This window comes from Rhipicephalus microplus, chromosome 5 (genome assembly GCF_043290135.1).
Source record: "Rhipicephalus microplus isolate Deutch F79 chromosome 5, USDA_Rmic, whole genome shotgun sequence".
NCBI classification, from domain to species: Eukaryota; Metazoa; Arthropoda; class Arachnida; order Ixodida; family Ixodidae; genus Rhipicephalus; species Rhipicephalus microplus.
The window spans coordinates 53,554,313-53,572,107 of record NC_134704.1 but is presented as its reverse complement, the minus strand read 5'-3'; the positions used below and the strand labels follow the sequence as shown (position 1 = coordinate 53,572,107).

Here is a 17,795-nt window from a genome sequence, read left to right as displayed (position 1 = left end):
AAATACACTTAAGCGGCGCCACGACTTTAATCGGAAAGTTTAGGGTGGTGGTGGGAATGCTCATGCGGCAAGTGATGTCTTGTTGGTGCAGTGAAGCGGTGAACTTATGTGTCTTGTTTTGACTCGGTCTTCTCTTGTGAGGGGGGAGGGGGGGGGCACAAGAGTAAAAATTATAAGACCTGCCTCTCCTTCCTTGTTCTTACTTCGGGTCACCCCCGAAAAGCGAGAGAGAAAAAAATGAAATATAAGGTAGCAGTAGCAGAACAGAGGAGCGTCGAGTTTGCTACCATACACCGGGGTTAAGGGAATGGGAACTGCTCAATCATATCTTGGTTTTAAGACGTAATTCTCTAAATATTACAACATTTAAGGGAATGGGGACTAAGAAGAGCAAAAGAAGGAGATTGAGAAACTGTGCAAGCGGCACTTTGACATCGGCCACCGAAGACTTTGCTTCTGAAGAGGTGCGGCAGGGCACAAACAGTATTCCACGCTATCAACCTATGTGGCCAATGTCTAAGAACAGTCACCCAATTAAAGAAAGGTAGCCACTATCTACCGAATGTAAGCCAAGGGGACTGGAACATTGTAAAAAAAGCGACATCCTTTCTGATTCGCACGAAGCGATTCATTTTACAGACTACCGTGGGTGTGGGTGACGCTATGTGCCGATACCGAACGCATCTGCATGCATCACCGGTTTTGTCCGGTCGGGTGCACACAAATGACCGTTGAATAATGACGTAGGTGGCTCCCTTTCATTTTAATTCTCGTCGTCACTGCCGACAACGCTGACGAGCCATCAGATGTGACACTCTACAATATTACCCACATAGACAGATAAAAGAAATTAAAGCAGTTGCAGAAAACGTGAGGGTAGTCGGTAAGTACGTATACCACGTGCAAAAAGTGGTGGCGGATATACCTGTCGGGCACGTATCTTCACTTACCTCACATCGTTATGAATAATGTGAGTGTTAGCTCTACGCCGCGCACTGCATATTCGATGAGGGGCACAGTCATGCGAATGGCAAAACCGTGCGTCAGGTGACTTTCTGTAACGATCCGTCCCTTGTCATTCGCTCTGTACCTCTATTTGAGGAACATGCGCACGTGTTACCTTATACTCCCCATTTACACCATTTTTGCTTTGTTGCTTACTGTGACACACAACCTTTTCCTACGAACTTTCGAGAGTCACATATAGGATTCACAGAAGATAATATAGTGTATTGACGTATCAGCAGGTACACTTACACAGTGTCGGCTGTAGGTTGCACAGCTACGCACGAAGGCATGGGTTCAATTACCCAACATGCATAGACGTTACGGTGCTCGGGTGCTGAACCAAAGGTCGTGGGTTCGATACCGGCCGCTGTAGGTATCGAAATGCGCACGCCTGGGCGATATCAGCGGTGTTCGATGTTAGTGCACGTTAAACACCGACTGGTCGAAATTTCCAAACCCTCCTTTGCAGCGTTCCACATATTCATATCGTGGTTTTGGCACTTCATACCCCTATATTATTATTATTATTATTATTATTATTATTATTATTATTATTATTATTATTATTATTATTATTATTATTATTATTATTATTATTATTATTATTATTATTATTATTATTATTATTATTCAGCATGGCATCATCATCAATCAACGGCGTAAATGAAATGTCGCCAGTTAGGTTAGACCAAAGGGAACCCTAGAAAACACAGTGTAATCCAAATTAATCCGGAGTTTTGGCTGTATGCGTGTCTCATGAATTGGCAACTATAAGACCCAGAACTGGCGTTTTTCGAGTACCCTAAAGCGAAGCATCGAAACACGATGGACTTGAATAGTGTTCGTTTTGGAACTGTCACCGTCTTTCCTTGCCTGAAGATTTTTCACAGTTACGAACAACCTGGTCTTGAATTATATGTCACTGCAAAATGTTCGTTTTCATTTTTTTTTAATTTAACGCTTATGCCACGGTATCGATCGCGTCATGCCGGCGTCGTTAACTTTGATATTTCTTTTATTTACGCTCCTGCTTCGCAAACGTTCTCGTTCAAGTACTGACTTTGTTCTGAGTGTTCTGAGCATAATCTAATTTTTCATGATGTTACCGCATGTTCGCCAAAATATGATGACTGCATATCGGATAGCTTGGCGATCTATCCTGCCGCAGCATGTTTTTGTCACTTCGTCAGTAACTTGCAACATCAGGGTGAGCACCGCAGAAGTCTCTTACCTGTAATGATAGCTTAAGGGCGAACTTTGAAGCATCGGTCTCACGTCTTTCTATTTCGCGAAGCAATAGGTATGTCGGTATCGGCAAGATACGCCTTGTGCAACGTTTGTGACTTTGGTGCGATACCAAAGCACGTGTTTTATTTTATGCTGCCAGTTCCGCAGTGATTAAAAGCATACTTCGCATGCTGCTCAGAGTCCGCTCAAAGGCAGAGCCTTTAGAAACGAAACTATATCGGGACCATCGATTCTACAGCGTTGTACGCAGTGGAATCCTTCGCATTCATGACGGCTGAACCCTTCAAGCTGGCTTTGCACCGGGGCTGTCTCTCATTACACGGTCAGCAATGGAGTGTTTCATTTCTGTATACTTCTTATCCATTCCCTGATCATTTAATCTCTCCCTGGCGTGGCATGTTAAAGCGCATACACAACCCGGCTATCCTACATGCTGTCTCGTCCAATATAAAGATAAAACGCGCGCGTGCTCATAAAGCAACAGAGGAGGGGTGCACAGATAGTCGTGCACTGCGCAGTTGTACGGCTACATTTTGCCCATATTCGAGGGTTCCTGTCAATACCACAGAGAAGGAAAGTGAGCCACAGTAAGAACGACAGAGGCTAAACGGAGACCATAATTAGAAGAATAACGGCGTCATCGGCCAACAAAATGCGTTGTCGCAGATCGCTTACACAGGTCAAAGAATCCTGCTGTCACTTGCGTCCACAAGTAACCCTCCTCCGCGAATCACAAGTTGCGTGCCGCGCAACCATCACCGCGAAAGGCCCGGTAAGAAATCGACCACAGCGACGCTCTTATTTGCGCAATGCGCACGCAACGAGGGGTCAGACGCATTACGTGGTTCGAAGCAGAGCTTGACGCACCACCAGGCGCAGCTGACTCCCACGTAAGTGAATGTAACACAGCCCCTTCCAGCATTTGACGGTGTCAGCACGATCACCGGCGATCGCAGTTTTCTGCGAAAAGAATCCTTCGGAGCACCCGAGGCTCTCATCTCTTCTTTTTACTACTTGTTCTAGCTCTCCACCGAATCCACTTCGGTCGCGCACCGTTATGTGGGTCATCTCAAAGCGCATGGTGTGAAAGCGCTATGTCACGACAGTATCTCAGGGTGCAATTTCAAAAAGAAAGAAAGAAGTAGAAAGGAAGGAAGAAAAAAGAAAGAACTCCCCTATGCGGTGTTTTAACCATTTCTGCACCTCACGACAAGACCACGTGCGACCTGTGTACGCGACACGCGAGGTGAAAATACAGTGCTACCAGAAAAGGAACCTGAAAATGGTATCAGTCGTTGAAACGAACGAACGGTACGGATGTTCACGGAAAGAACGAAAAGGTCCCTCGAGAAAGGGCAATGAGGAAAAAAAACAGCAAATAGTGCATGCGTTGGTGAAGTAGGTCGGTGTTACTTGAGAGTAGAGAGAATGGTGCGGAGGGTTAAGGAAAAAGTAGGGAAGTGCGCGCTAGTGCGAGCCGGGCGACGGTGGGAACGGGGAAAGAGAGGTAGGGAAGGAGTGGCACCCCTTTCCAACCTCTCCTTCTCATTAACTGCTCTCCAGACTACAGCCTGGGGAGCGGTTAAATGTACGAGAAGGGAAAGAGCGAAGAAACACAACGAAGAGGAAGGAAAGACAAGGAGGAAACATAAGTGCTTGGGGATGTGTCAGGTGTGTGTAGGGATAGCTTGAAACAGCTGGGGAGGAAAGAAAGAGGAAAATGTGAAAGTGAGTATGGCTGGCGATGGGGAATGGGGAGAAGTTCCTAGGAGAGACGCAGGCGAGTGGAAGGGACAGCTGCCAAAGCGATAAAACACATGCAGTGTAGGAAAGTGAAGGACGATGCACATTACGAAAGTGGGGAAGGAGAATACAGCAGCCGGGGGAACGACACCGACAAGATAAAGAAAGCATCTGCACACATAAACGCGATAGAAAGCACTGGCCATTGCACGCGCACTAACGGGAACAAACGCACGCACGGTACTAGAGAAGAGCCCGAGTCGTCATGGCTACGAAGCGTCCGGGCTCGGTCAAAACACACAAGCCTAGGAGGCGCTGCCGAAGAAGAAGAAAAAATAAATGTACTGAACCCGCTGACCGCCTCAGTCGTGTCGCTTGTCCCGCGGCGGCAAAAGAGCTTCGCTGTGTACGCGCGTGTGGTCGGGTCGAACGAAACGCTCGGACGCGAAGGGGTCTACTACGTCACGTGTCATTGTTTTCGTGAGACGCTCGCAGTTCACAGCGCAGGAAAAAAGTTAGCGGCGCTTAAGTTTGTCAACTTTCGTGTACCAATGCTGGCGTCATCAATGTTCCTCAGCAAAGCCGAAGCTCTGGCGCTTGGAGAAAATCCCGTACTGCAATTCTGGATTAAAGACAAAGAGGGTATATAATTGTTCTCAATCCTTTCAAGCATATTGGAGTTTGTACACATCACCGCAAGTTCCATTTGGTCTTCATGTTCGAAGTGACCTTGCTTCATTCGGCGGAAGTGCGACCTTTACAAAAAAGAAGTGTCCTTTCTGAAGTTCCCTGGCAGCGGATGATTCTACGAGAACAAGGGACAAGAACATAGAGTCAACGCTTGTGCGTGTTGCTCAACAATTGCAGCGAGTGCTTTCTTTTTTTTCCCCATCGTTGTCGTTCAGCCGCGTGTACAAAACTGTCGTCGGAGTAACAACGGGACATAGAAGAAACGTCGCCGTTAGTGAACGTCACTTTGGTGTCCCCAGTTGTCCACAGCACAGCTCCACATGTCTCGTACCGATCACAATCCGCTGCGGCTGCTCGACTAAAAGTGCGAATTGTGTCATCAGCGCGAACATGGAGGCAAGGCTTACGGACAGGCTACCAATGCTACCTGGCTACTCTTTGCCTGTCGTGGTAAGTAGCCGTTCTAGAGACGTTGTGAACGCTCTATCCGTTTGTAAATGATAGAGAGCCTTTACTGAAACATACCTTTCAGACACCACCTTTGAGTGTAAATATACCAAACTTGCACAACATCATTTCGACGAAATCGGCATTGTATGGCAGCAAAAATAGTGCCATAATATGCTTGTTTACACATTTTAGAGTAATCAATCTATAATCAACCATTGTAGATCTTCGCTCGAGGCCGGTTTCATGTGTTTTGCGGGCGTAAACATTTCTTCAGCAATTCAATAAATTGTAATGAGATGCCTATTATTACTGTAGTAAATCACAATCTTTGCACAAATATAACAAAATCTAAGGCTAGAGTTATACGTCATATTTGTTTTGGTTAGGTTTATTTCGAGCAAAGAAAAAATTGCACATCTGGCGTGTCTCACGCAAAAATACACGTCGAACGTGGCAGTGTCAACAGCAAAGTGATCATATGTGATAGTACATTCCGAAATATATGAATGCCACTGCCCCGTGTAAGAGGTTCAATTAAACCAGACCTCAATGTAGATTGTTCTTTTCTAGCCGCCAGTTAATGCAGCTAACAAAATCAGGTTTCGACACTGACTCGCTCGGTGAGCTCAGTCTGCCCAAGAGGGAAATGTAAACTGGAAGTTAGCGAGAGAAAAAAAATGGGCTTAACAAATTGTGCATTAACCGATGCGGTCCTTATCCCTAAAGTTTTGACCATCCCTGTCATTTCTACGTTTTTCACTGTAATCTACTGCATAACTGCCACAGTACCATCGGTGAAGTGATAATGGCAGGGTTTATTGCTTCGTAACAAATTTAATCAACGGCAGAATTGTATGCCGAATTTGGGAGGGAAAGGTTGGCTTTTTATTTTAAAGGTGACCACGCAGGCAAATGATTACTTTGCGTTGTGTATGCATGGAGAGAACAAATTATATGGTAGGGGGAAGGGGCATTGGCCTTAAGTTCCACCCCCTGGCTACGGCATTTGCTAACCGTCCTCTGTAAGCTGTGTGACCCGTCAAGAAAAACATGGCATATCCACAAAGTGAGTAATGATGAGTCGGCGAAGCAGTACGGCCATTCGGTGTTACCATAAATTTCTCCTGACATTAAACACTCACGCATGTAAGAGTGACGAAGTGGTGTACAGTATATACACGGTTAATTGGTCACAAATTGTATGTTGTGTTGAGCTGTTGTGCATTTCGTTTTGCCTTCATTCTTACTGCTTTGTGGCATCGGATTTGGTTCGAAGTTGGCAAACACGAAGACGTTGCACACTCCCCTTCCGGTTGTTGGCAGTTTCCAGTCATACGAAATCCATCGTAAAGCGTATCGAGACGTTGTATACTTCACAATCCGGTTGCCCTCTTTGATAATCATCGTCGACATCGTCATCATGGCTACAGCGCACGCCAACACACAAGCCTCTACCTTAAGGATTTTTTCTCCTAAAACATTCCTCACTGAACACCACTACTCCCGAATACTCTCGTATCAGCAAAATGCAGCCGCAAGGACTGCTATTTTTGTGCTATCGCAGCTTGTGTCAGCGTGATGAAAGGAAGGAAAAAAATAAAGGTGATAGTAGGCCTTTAGCGGTGAGCCAAAGACACGTTTACTGGGAAAACACGCAGAGGTAAAACTGACCACCTGTCAAGTGGAGCGAGCGCGAGCAGCAACAACACTCTTCCTTCTCTTCTTTCGCTGGCGTTCCTGCGTGTGCCATATAAAAATGCTACAAATCACTCCACCCCCCCCCCTCCCCTTCCCAGAAAAGGAGCCGTCCTGGCGACCTACGGAAAGGGTACGATGGGTGGGTCGTATAGTGTGGCTTCAATCGATCAACATAGTAAGAGTGCGACTGGCATAAGAAACGACGTACTCGTCGAATTCAGACTTGCTTTGAGCAAGAATAGCGCCAAGGCCAACTCTACAAGCGTCGGTGGGGATTTCGATAGGGCATCAGGATCAAAGTCACGGAGAATCGGTGGAGATGTCAGCAGATGATGTAGTTTTGCGAATGCGCCATCGCAATCGGAAGACCACGCCGAAATGCCCTCGCTGTCAGAAAATCACTGCGAAATAGCGGACAAATCGATGAAAGTATGAACATAAGCCGATAAAGCTCCGGAGTACCTTTAGCGTCGATGGCTTCGGAAACTGGGCGACGGCACGGAGTTTTTCAGGGTCAGGTAGAACACCGTCCTTGCTGACAAGATGCCCTAAGATGGTGAGCTTCCGGGCGGAAAAATGACAATTTATTGCTATCTTATGGCGCACTGCGTTAGGATCTCCGGAACAGTTTTATGCTCTCGCATAGTACTCCTAATCGTTAACCACTTTTTAAGGGTGAAGCTTTTTATAGCAGCACCCATTTGCCCCTCGTAGCCATTGTAGTGTGTAACAAGTATAACATTTTGACCTCCAATGGGTGCCGGTGAGAGATTTCTTCTGTGCGTCGTTGAACAATAAAAAAAAAATAGTGCTCAATGTACATGCCGATGGCTGCTAATGGGAAATGAGAGACAGGAGCACTCGGCTTTCAGTTAACGCGCACGCTTCAATCACCATTAGCACCCATTGGCATGTACATTGAGCACTATCTGACAAGAAAGGGTTGATACGTTATTTCGCTGGGTGTAACCTCCTTAGTTATAGAATGGTTTAGTGAGCGTTGAGCCACAGTGCCATGAATACAATGAACTAGTATATACCATGAACTCGAGGTGGTTAAAGGTGGCTAGTAGATACGAAGCGCAAGCCGTAAGAAAGTAAAAGCCGAATTCTCCTGTCTCTCATTTCCCATTAGCAGACATTGGCATGTACATTGAGCACTATCTGACAGGCAAAGGTTGCTACGTTATACTCGCTGGGTGTAACCTTCTTGGTTTTAGAAAGGTTCAGCGAGCGTTCGGCTACAGTGCCATGATTACAGTGAACTATAGTATATACCATGAACTCGAGGTGGTTAAAGGTGAGAAGTAGATCCGAAGCGCAAGCCGTAAGAAAGTGTGCATGTGCCACCTCTCGTTTAGTCCTTGGAATGTCCGCTGGATGGCGGTGCTTCAATACGGGGAATATATGATGAAAAGATGTGATATTGGGGTACTTGGAGTGTTGAATAGATGGACGAACGGACACACAGACAGATGCGTGGATGGACGCATGGATGGACGCATATGAACGGACTTATGGGCGGATGCATGGCTGAACGCAGGGACGGACGCACGCACGGACAGGTGGATGGACGCATGGATGGTCACACAGACAGACGCATGGATGGACTGAAGCAAAAACGAATGGACGGACGAATGCTTCGCCCCACTCTCCATCATTCACTCCGTGGATATTCTGCCAATTCTTTCCTAAACTCACTTTTTGAAATTTAGTTGGAGCTCAGCATGTAGGAGGCAATCCAGAACACCCCAAAGCAGGCAAGGCCGTGAATACGGAAACTCTGAGGCCCATATCACTGACTTCGTGTGCGGGCAAGCTTATGGAGATGATGGTACGGGATCGCCTCTCCCCATACCTTGAGGGCAAGGGCTTCTTTGCAGACACCATGTTTGGGTTTCGCCCACACATGTCTGCACAGGACGTCCTTCTCCAGCTCCATAGGGCCGTCATACAGCCCATAAGTATGCAACACAATGATAAAGCCATCCTCGCCCTTGATCTGAAGGGGGCTTTCGACAATGTTAAACACAGCAGCATCCTGGCTAACTTGAGCTCCACTGATTGCGGGGCTAAGGCCTTTGCATATGTCAGAGATTTTCTCTCTAAACGCCAGGCACTTCTTCGGATCGAGGACGAGGAATATGGCCCGTACATTATGGGAACACGGGGTACCCCACAGGGAGCAGTGTTATCACCACTCCTTTTCAACATTGCTATGATGCGCCTTCCAAGCGAATTGGCCAGGGTGGAAGGCACACAACACGCAGTATATGCCGACGATATTACAATCTGGACCACTGAAGGGAGCCTTGGTGAAATGCAGGAACGCCTTCAGCAGGCCGCATCCATAGTCGAGGCGTATGCCAACGATTGTGGACTCCAATGTGCTCCAAACAAATCAGAGCTTCTGCACGTTAGAGCGAAGCCAAGAGATAAGTCAGCCATACACATCTCCCTGTCTGGGGTTCCCATCAGAGAGGTGGAGGAGCTCCGGATTCTGGGCCTGTTCATTCACCACAGACTCAGACCGGACTCCACTATAGCGAAACTCAAGAGAATAGGCGAACAGGTAGGGCGCATGATCCACCGCGTTTCAAACAAGCGGGGTGGTCTGCGGGGCAGGGACGCGCTTCGGCTCGCGCATGCCTTCGTGACTAGCCGGATCCTCTACGCCGTCCCATACCTTCGCACTAACAAGCAAGAAGACGAAAGAATAGATGCCATCATTCGTAAGGCTACTAAACGAGCTCAGGATCTCCCGGTGGCCACTTCCAACGCCAAACTGAGGGCGTTAGGTGTGCTCAACTCCTACCAGGAGTTGCGGGAGGCCCACCTTATGAATCAATATACGCGGCTCGTGCAGACGGCTCCCGGGCGCCGCCTGCTAAACCGCTTACATATACAGCACACTTGCACTGCAGAGGAGGCGGAGCGTATTCCGGAACTGTGGCGGCATATGCTCTCGGTCGCTCCACTCCCCAGTAACATGGATAAGCACACGCACGAAAGCAGAAGACAGGCGCGGGCTCGGACGCTTGAGAGGCAACACGGCTCCCGACCTGGTGTATTCTACGTAGATATAGCAGGGCCTTCGCCCACGGGATTTTACACGGCCTCTGTAGTTCACCGGGAAAAGCATGTCAATGGGCTCTCGTTCCGAGCACAAAATCCAGAGCGCGCTGAGGAAGTCGCGATAGCGCTTGCTGCTGCGGACCCCAACTCGAAAGTTCTCATCACGGACTCCAGGAAAGCATGTACTCATTACTTGGTAGGAGAGATATCCCCCCTAGCCAGCCAAATTCTAAAACGGGCTCTCGCTGATCCAGCCCCGAAACGCATCGTATGGGCTCCTGGCCATCAGGGCCTACGAGGTAATGAGGCCGCTGACGCGGCCGCCCGAGCGCTTACCCACCGGGCTCCTCACCTTGGCTCTTATGACTCGGAGGCCAATACACCGCTGCTGCGGTTCAAAGAAATTCTCACCTATTATCATGACACTCACCGCCTTTACCCGGCTCCTGCAAAGGGGCTGAGTAAGGCGGAAGAGCGAACTCTAAGGCGCCTGCAGACAGGTACTCTACTCTGTCCTGCAATCCTAAAGCATTTCGATGCGAACACAGATGGGCGGTGCCCACACTGTGGGGAGACGTGTGATATCCTCCACATGGTATGGGCATGTCCGAAAAATCCCCACCTACGCCCTTCCCCTACCCCTTCCCGAGAGGCATGGGAGACTGCCCTCCTCAACTGCTCCTCACTAGAGTCTCAACTGGCTCTGGTGAGACGGGCGCGAGTAGGGGCCTCGTCATGCGGTGTCCCGGACTAAGGACGCCGACCATGTAGCAGGGTCATGCTTTGGCCCCGTACCTCTCTCTTTTATAATAAATGTTTTTCATCATCATCATCCAGAACACTTGCGAGGTGCAGAAGATAGATATCAAAGTCTTTTGAAAAAACGACGACGTCGTTCAGATAGCAAAGACACGTCTGCCATTTGAGTCCTTGAAGTATGTTGTCCATCAGACGCTCGAAGGTGACAGGGGTGTTGCAAAGGCCGAACGGCATCACGTTAAACTCGTATTCAAGCCGTCCAGAGTTAAAACGCAGTCTTGGCGCGGTCACCTTCACCCATGGGTACCAGTATCCCGATCCAAGATCCAGCGAGGAAAAGTACTCTGATTCTTACAAACAGTCGATAGCGTTGTAAATTCTGGGCAGCAGATGAACATGTTTGCGCGTGCTCTCGTTAAGGCGCATATAGTAAACACAGAATCAGATGCTCCCGTCCTTCTTTTTCACCAGTCCCACTGGGGAGGCCCACGGACTGTTGGACAGCTGTATGACGCAACGACTGAGCATATCAGACACTTGATTGTCAATAACTTGGCGTTCAGCGTGAGAGACCTGGTATAAACGCTGACACAATGGTGCGTGGGTGCCAGTGTCAATACGATTAACAATTGCAGATGTTCGGCCCAAATTGATTTGCTTGAAATCGAACGACGTCCGAAAGCGGTCGAGAAGTGTCAAGAGTTGGGTCCGTTGGACAACAGGAAGGTCCGAATAAATCTAAGGAACGAAGACGTCTAGGGAAGATGTGGTGGACGTGGGAGCGGGAGTAACACTGGCGATCTGAAGGCTTGTTGCGTGATCGGGCAGTTGACTGGTGCAAACACAGTCAATCTCCTCAAGGCGGCCGATGCATTCGCCATGGCATAATGTGACTGGTACTGAAAGGAGATTCGTGGCATAAATGGTTGCGCAAGAGCTTTCGACCATCAGAAGAGCAAAAGGTAGAAGAACGTTTTTTTTTTTCGAGAAGTGAAGTCTTCTGACGACGTGAACATAAAAAGCGGCACGGTCGCACGAGATCAGCACAATAATAGAAGACCTAGGTGGGATATCCGTCTCCGCGGCAACGACCACACGAGAAATAGAAGGCTTATTATAATCGTCGTCGGAGAGCGATGATAATTCTAGTTCGGCCCGGGCACAATCAACAACGGCATGATGTGTGGAACGGAAGCCCCAGCCTAATATGACGTCATGTGAGAAGTGTGGAAACACGACGAATTCAACCTCGTACAGAACGTCTTGCACGAGTAGCCGAGCCATGTACGCCATAGAAGGGTTTACGTGAAGTGCTGTTGCCGTACGCAGGGAGAGACCAGAAAGCGGAATCGTAACTTTTCTTGACTTGCGACACAATGATGTAGAAGCGGTCTGCTGCGCAACGTCGGTGGACATCGTTAATGGCGAAGGTAGAGTTCGGTTGTAGAATTCCAGGATGGAAAAGGGACCCAGCACCTCCACCACTTGATAGTACGCCTTTAGCAGTGAGCCGAAGACACACTTACCGTGGGAAAACGCCGAGGTAAAACCGACCAGCTGTCAAGCGGAGCGAGCGCTAGCAGCTTCCATACTTCTTCAGTGTGCGTAAGGAAAAACTGCCCTCTATTTCGACCCGACTACCTTAAGGAGTACAGTGGTCCATACTAAAATCAGACAACTAAATCGCACGTTTGCGTCGCGTGAACACTTCCGTGTGCGACCGGAAACACTCGAGACGCTCTAGATCCTCTAATAAGCCTCTTGAGTCTATTCAATATCTGCTTGCCGACGAAAACGGCGTCGCAAAGAAACCTAAGCAAGCACCCATAACTGTGAGACTCTGAGCTAGTGTGAAGCTGGTGTTCGCTGCGACTAAAAAAACGCGAGCAGCAGGGTTGACGTGCATCTCACATTGCACGTGATTAGCGGTAAAGTCACCGAAACGTGTTACCGCCAGGACGTACTAATATGTGAGGTCGTACCGTGCCTTGTTCACCACTCTGTCCTTCCCAAACGACACATTGATCCAAGGTTAGGGACCATGGGTCCCCAGTTCTCATGATCCGAACCATGTGCTTACAAGTGCCGTTAGACAACACGACAGCAGCCAAACTGCCATGCAAGCCCTGAAGTATCTTCGAGGTCACTCCCTAATCCGCATGCATTCGTTTTCAACTTGGGCTACACAACCCTGCCGGTAGACCATTCTCGTTACGCATCAAGGCCATACGTAATCCACAAGACACCCCACTACCTTCCGGCTCCGTGGAAGTCATACGACGTTCATCACGGCTCCGGTGAAGGTTAGTGCTATATTAGGGAGCTTTATAGCAGTCGATTATGACGTCATTAGAGTGTTGGGAAACGAAAGACGAGACGGTGGCGATGAGCCCGTGTCGAGGCCACAGTTTTATTTGGGACGCGAGCGTAGGCCGATGTCACAGCTGCTGCGTCCAGCCAGGCCAGGGGCTAGGCTGTTCTGAAATTCCTCGTGGCTCGCGCATCATGAGCCACGCGGCTCACTTCTTCTTTAGCGTGACAGCTGGCAAAGACTGGTGTGGCGCTATACAAGAGGGCGAGCTAAGTATACAGGATTGACGTTTGGAAACGATCCATTATGTCTGTCTGTCTGTCTGTCTATCTATCTATCTATCTATCTATCTATCTATCTATCTATCTATCTATCTATCTATCTATCTATCTATCTATCTATCTATCTATCTATCTATCTATCTATCTATCTATCTATCTATCTATCTATCTATCTATCTATCTATCTATCTGTCTATCTATCTATCTATCTATCTATCTATCGATCAAATCTTTATATCCAACATTTTGATACAATTTGTTGGGAGTCCTTCAGGTGAAAAGCTGAACATTGCAAACAGCTTGAGAGCTCTGTTGTGATCGGCTTCCATGTCTTGGCGCCGCTTGGACGCGTGGGATGGTTTCGGCTAAATCTACCCTGTTTTGTTCCGGCTTTGCAACGCTCCCAAAGGTATCCACAAGCGGTGACAGCATTGCGAATTCTTCAGGGTCGGCGGCTCCCCGTGCCAAAGACTCTTTGAACCCGCCCGACTGCCTGATGGCTTGGGAAGAGCTCTTTGCAGTTTGAGCTGCATAAGAAAAGGTGGTCACCTCTGCGCTGCTTTGTTCTTCAAGGTGCACCAAACAATGAGCCGAGCGCCTGCAGGATCCATCTTCGGGGACGTTTCCCACTTTTTGTGGTGGCTTCTCGTATTTATTTCGCATAGGCAGTGGCCTGCCTGGCACCACCACCGCATTGATGAGTCAACACTGCACATATATGACACTACGTCATTTTACTGGGCAGTGCCGTGTCATATAATTGCATTGTGTGTGGTGTTGCGCGTTTTCCTTCGCCGTGGCACGATCTGGACGTACGTACCTCTTTCCTAAGTTGGCAAGGAAGAAGTGCTTGACTTTCCCGTTTTTGGGGAGTGGAGGTGAACAGTATACTTTTCATTGGACTGCCTTGAACTCCGTAGTCTTCTCCTGCAAGGAATCTTGGGAAGACCCAGGCTATAAAACATGAGTGTCGAGGGGCTTCAAGGATGCTACCTTCATTCGTGTAGTAGCTCGCTATACCTTCAACATCTGAAGTACTGTAAATAATTGTTCCTGATATCAGCTCCGGCTTTTATGCTCGTCTTCGTCCTAAGACTTGGAGTACTCCGGTCCTGGACAAACAACCCCCAGTCGCAACAGTGCCTGACAGCCCTTTATGGCAGCACTATAGACAGCTTACAACAACATGAAGTATGTAAGTGCACACGGGTTGTAATAAAAACACATAATAAATGAGTTTAGGTACGACATTCAACAGAGTTGTTGCAAAGCAAAATACTGGAAGACAATGCAACTTCAAGTCATAATCAAAACCAAAAATAAATACCATAAGTATATCAAGAAAGAGAGCGATACCTTTAGAAATTGTTTAGTAGGTCTACGTACTCGTTCTCACACACAGAGGTCATGAATCATTAAAAAAGAAAAAAAATCATTTCTTTGCGGTTAAGGCATGAACAGCAGCACCTTCGTTTTCATACTTATTGAAAAGTGAAAAAGACATCGTAGACTGGTGATTTCATTAGATAAATATAGTACGCCTTTCGGGACAAAACATTTGTTTTTACTATACGGCTGCGTTGGTCACTGAACTGCTATTGTAGTCTTAAAAATGATTTTGGAAGTAAACAGAAATTTTTAGAGGAAAATAAGTATTGATACAGCAAATGGAAGTGATACACCTCAGTAAGCTTGATTACATTAAATTTAGTCATGATAGTTAATGTTGTGTGGAGATGCGTAACGTTGGCTATAATTCGAAGTGCATGTTTCTGAAGAAAAAAAAGTTTGCGTATGTTAGTATTTCTAGTGGTGCACCACACAAGCGTGTGGTAAAATGTGTGATGCAAAGAGTGCCTGATAAATTTGTGCATTCACCTTTTCCGGAAAGAAATGGCGGCATCAAGGCATTTGTTGCTTATACCAAGGGTTAATTTGGACAGTATGTGAACACGACGTGTCCAATTCAGCACAGTATTGAAAACGACATCAAGCACCGTACGGTCGCTAACTATCTCCATTGCTAATTTATCAAGCAGTATATTTCGTCACATAAAGGTACCTGTCTGCGCCTGGTCTTAAACAGGATTGCTTTTGATTTTTTGTTATTATTTGAAGGGCATTGTGGGAGGACCATTCTGAGGAAGTGAAAAGGAGCACGTCCACCTTAAGAATAACTTGGCTAGCCTCGAAACCCGAGACAAAAAGGCTGGTATCATCCGCGTATAGAACAATTGTTGCCTTGTACTGCGTGTCTGTCATGTCATTAATGTAGATGTCGAACAGAAAGGGGCCTAAGACACCGCCCTGTGTAACACTTCACCCTATCCCCATGTCCGAGCAAATACTATTGACAGTGTACTGTTAAACTTTTTTTGTGTGTCTCACATTCATATAATGTAAAATGGGTGACATAAAAAGACACAAAGAGTCGACTACAAAGCTAGGTCTTATAATGTGCGTAATGCCGACTTTAAAAGTCCCCGACTTGTATAGAGTTTCTGTGCTTGTATGTGTTTTATGCTTGATATGGGTGTAATGTTAAACCATTTTTTTATATGTGTGCCTCACGAACGTACCTGGAGCGTTACGCAGACGTGAGCTACGTCTAGCTTTTCTTTCTTTTTTTCGTGAGGCACTACATACGATTAACATGTGCGGAAGCATAAACGTGGCACAAAAGCTCTATCTTAGAATTGGCGCCAAGATTTTAGTCATTCTTGACATCGGTATCGATGAGAGTCTCGAATGCTGACGACAAAGCACCATCGTAAAAAAACGTATGTGAGATATGGTAAAAGCTTTTTTCAAATAGAAACGTTATCATGCCTTTTGACGTCCTAAACCCTTTCACCCACCTCTTATTTTGACCCCGGCCTAAATTTTGTGGCCATGGTCCACTAGATGACGTGATTTTTCGAGAACCCTGTTAAAGGGCGACCACAGATTCGCTGCAGTAGCATCGAGGGGATTGGTCAACAGCCGATCTTGCGAACGCGTAGTAATTTTTGCTCTCACCGCGAATGTAAAGAAAGAAATTTTAAAATCCACCAGGTCAAAATAATGTACCAGCCGAGGGCTTTGAATTATGTAATAAACAAAAAACTACTCTGTATTGCCGACAGCTAAACTATTTTCCTCTACTATATATATCTCATGAACGTAAACGAAGGAAATAAGAGAGCGTTAAAGTGTGTGTGTGTGTGTGTGTGTGTGTGTGTGCGTGTGTGTGTGTGTGTGCGTGTGCGTGTGTGTGTGTTTGTCACCATTCAAGTAAGTGCCCTTCGCCCTTCAAAATTCTGAAACATGGCTTAACGGAACCAACACGATTGAACAACCACCACCACAGCGTATGTTTATAGATAAGCTCTGCAGAACAGCGACCAGGATGAAGCCCAGAACAAAGACGAAATTTTTTTCAACCAGGAACCTTCAGCTCTGAGAAATATGAATAGATTTACCTGTTGCCATGTTGTTTAATCAATATCCTACTAAGCTGTGACCTTGACGTCGTGAGCAAGCTATGTGTGCGAAAGCTACTCACGGGTTGAAACTCCTTCCACTCCTTGACGCTGTTGAGTCCGCACCATGCACAAGTCAGTGATCACAGCTCTCGCGAACGGCACCGTGAAGCCCTCTCCGCTTTCTTTCAAGCACTAAAGAACGTTACAGAACGCTATTGCCAGGTTTCGCAGATTGCATGAACACCCGGTCGAACTTTCTGTATGCGATGTGGTAGGCAATGTTGATCTATTCACGGGCGTCGCAGTCGACGTCCAAGACATTGAGACGACGTTCGGTGGTCGGAAATATGTGCTGGCGTATAGTCCACCATAGCCGCCGACTGTTCGGTGGCCGCCAGGCGTTGGCAGGGACGCAGTCGAGGCAGGAGGACTTCTGTCGTTAAGTGGGCCGATCCGCAGCTCATTTCCAGGTACTGAAAATGTCTCGTAGCTGGCCGCTTGAACCGTACACTACCAAGGGCCCGGAAGTTGTCCGGATTATTTGGAGCCTCAAAATCCACCTGGGATCTCGTTCGTCGATATCTCTGTCCATATTCCGGCCGAGTTTGTGTCACGGCCCACCCTATGCATCGTGAGCCGAGATGTTCGCACGAGGCAGATCATAGCTGCCTCTGCTTCGACAAGCAGTGGTGGCCAATTTAGAGAGTAACGCGAATAGGGAAGCATTCGTGAACGAGTCATGAATGGCAGCAACTAAACGCGTGGCCACGTTTTATAATCTGCGGCAGTATCACGTGAATGTTTCCACAGTTATCTCTGATAAGTCGTACTCATGCCGTTTCCAGCCCGAAACAGCTTCAGCAATTTGTCCATTCAGTGAGCGGTGACAGCAGCGCTTTTTTTCTTTTTTTTTTTTTTTGGTAGTTGCTTCGCATGGTCTATAGGCTGTTGCGACGACGGCCAATCCCGCCGATGGCACCACTGTTGCGACGCGCACCTCCGACGACGTTACGAAGGGCGCTACGAATCTCATCGCTGCAACCATTGTTTCGAAAGACGGCGACGCCA

General features: G+C 47.4%; 1 protein-coding gene across 1 annotated transcript in view; it reads left to right on the top strand.

Annotated features, from left to right (window-relative positions):
* Positions 1-4,348: 4,348 nt before the first annotated feature.
* Positions 4,349-17,795, top strand: part of LOC119173866 (EF-hand domain-containing protein 1) — a 63,361-nt gene continuing 49,914 nt past the window's right edge. Inside the window, exon 1 of the mRNA XM_075895478.1 lies at positions 4,349-5,139. Within this exon, the coding sequence (XP_075751593.1) occupies positions 5,080-5,139 (60 nt within the window). The 5' untranslated portion in view covers positions 4,349-5,079. The remainder of the gene's footprint in view (positions 5,140-17,795) is intronic.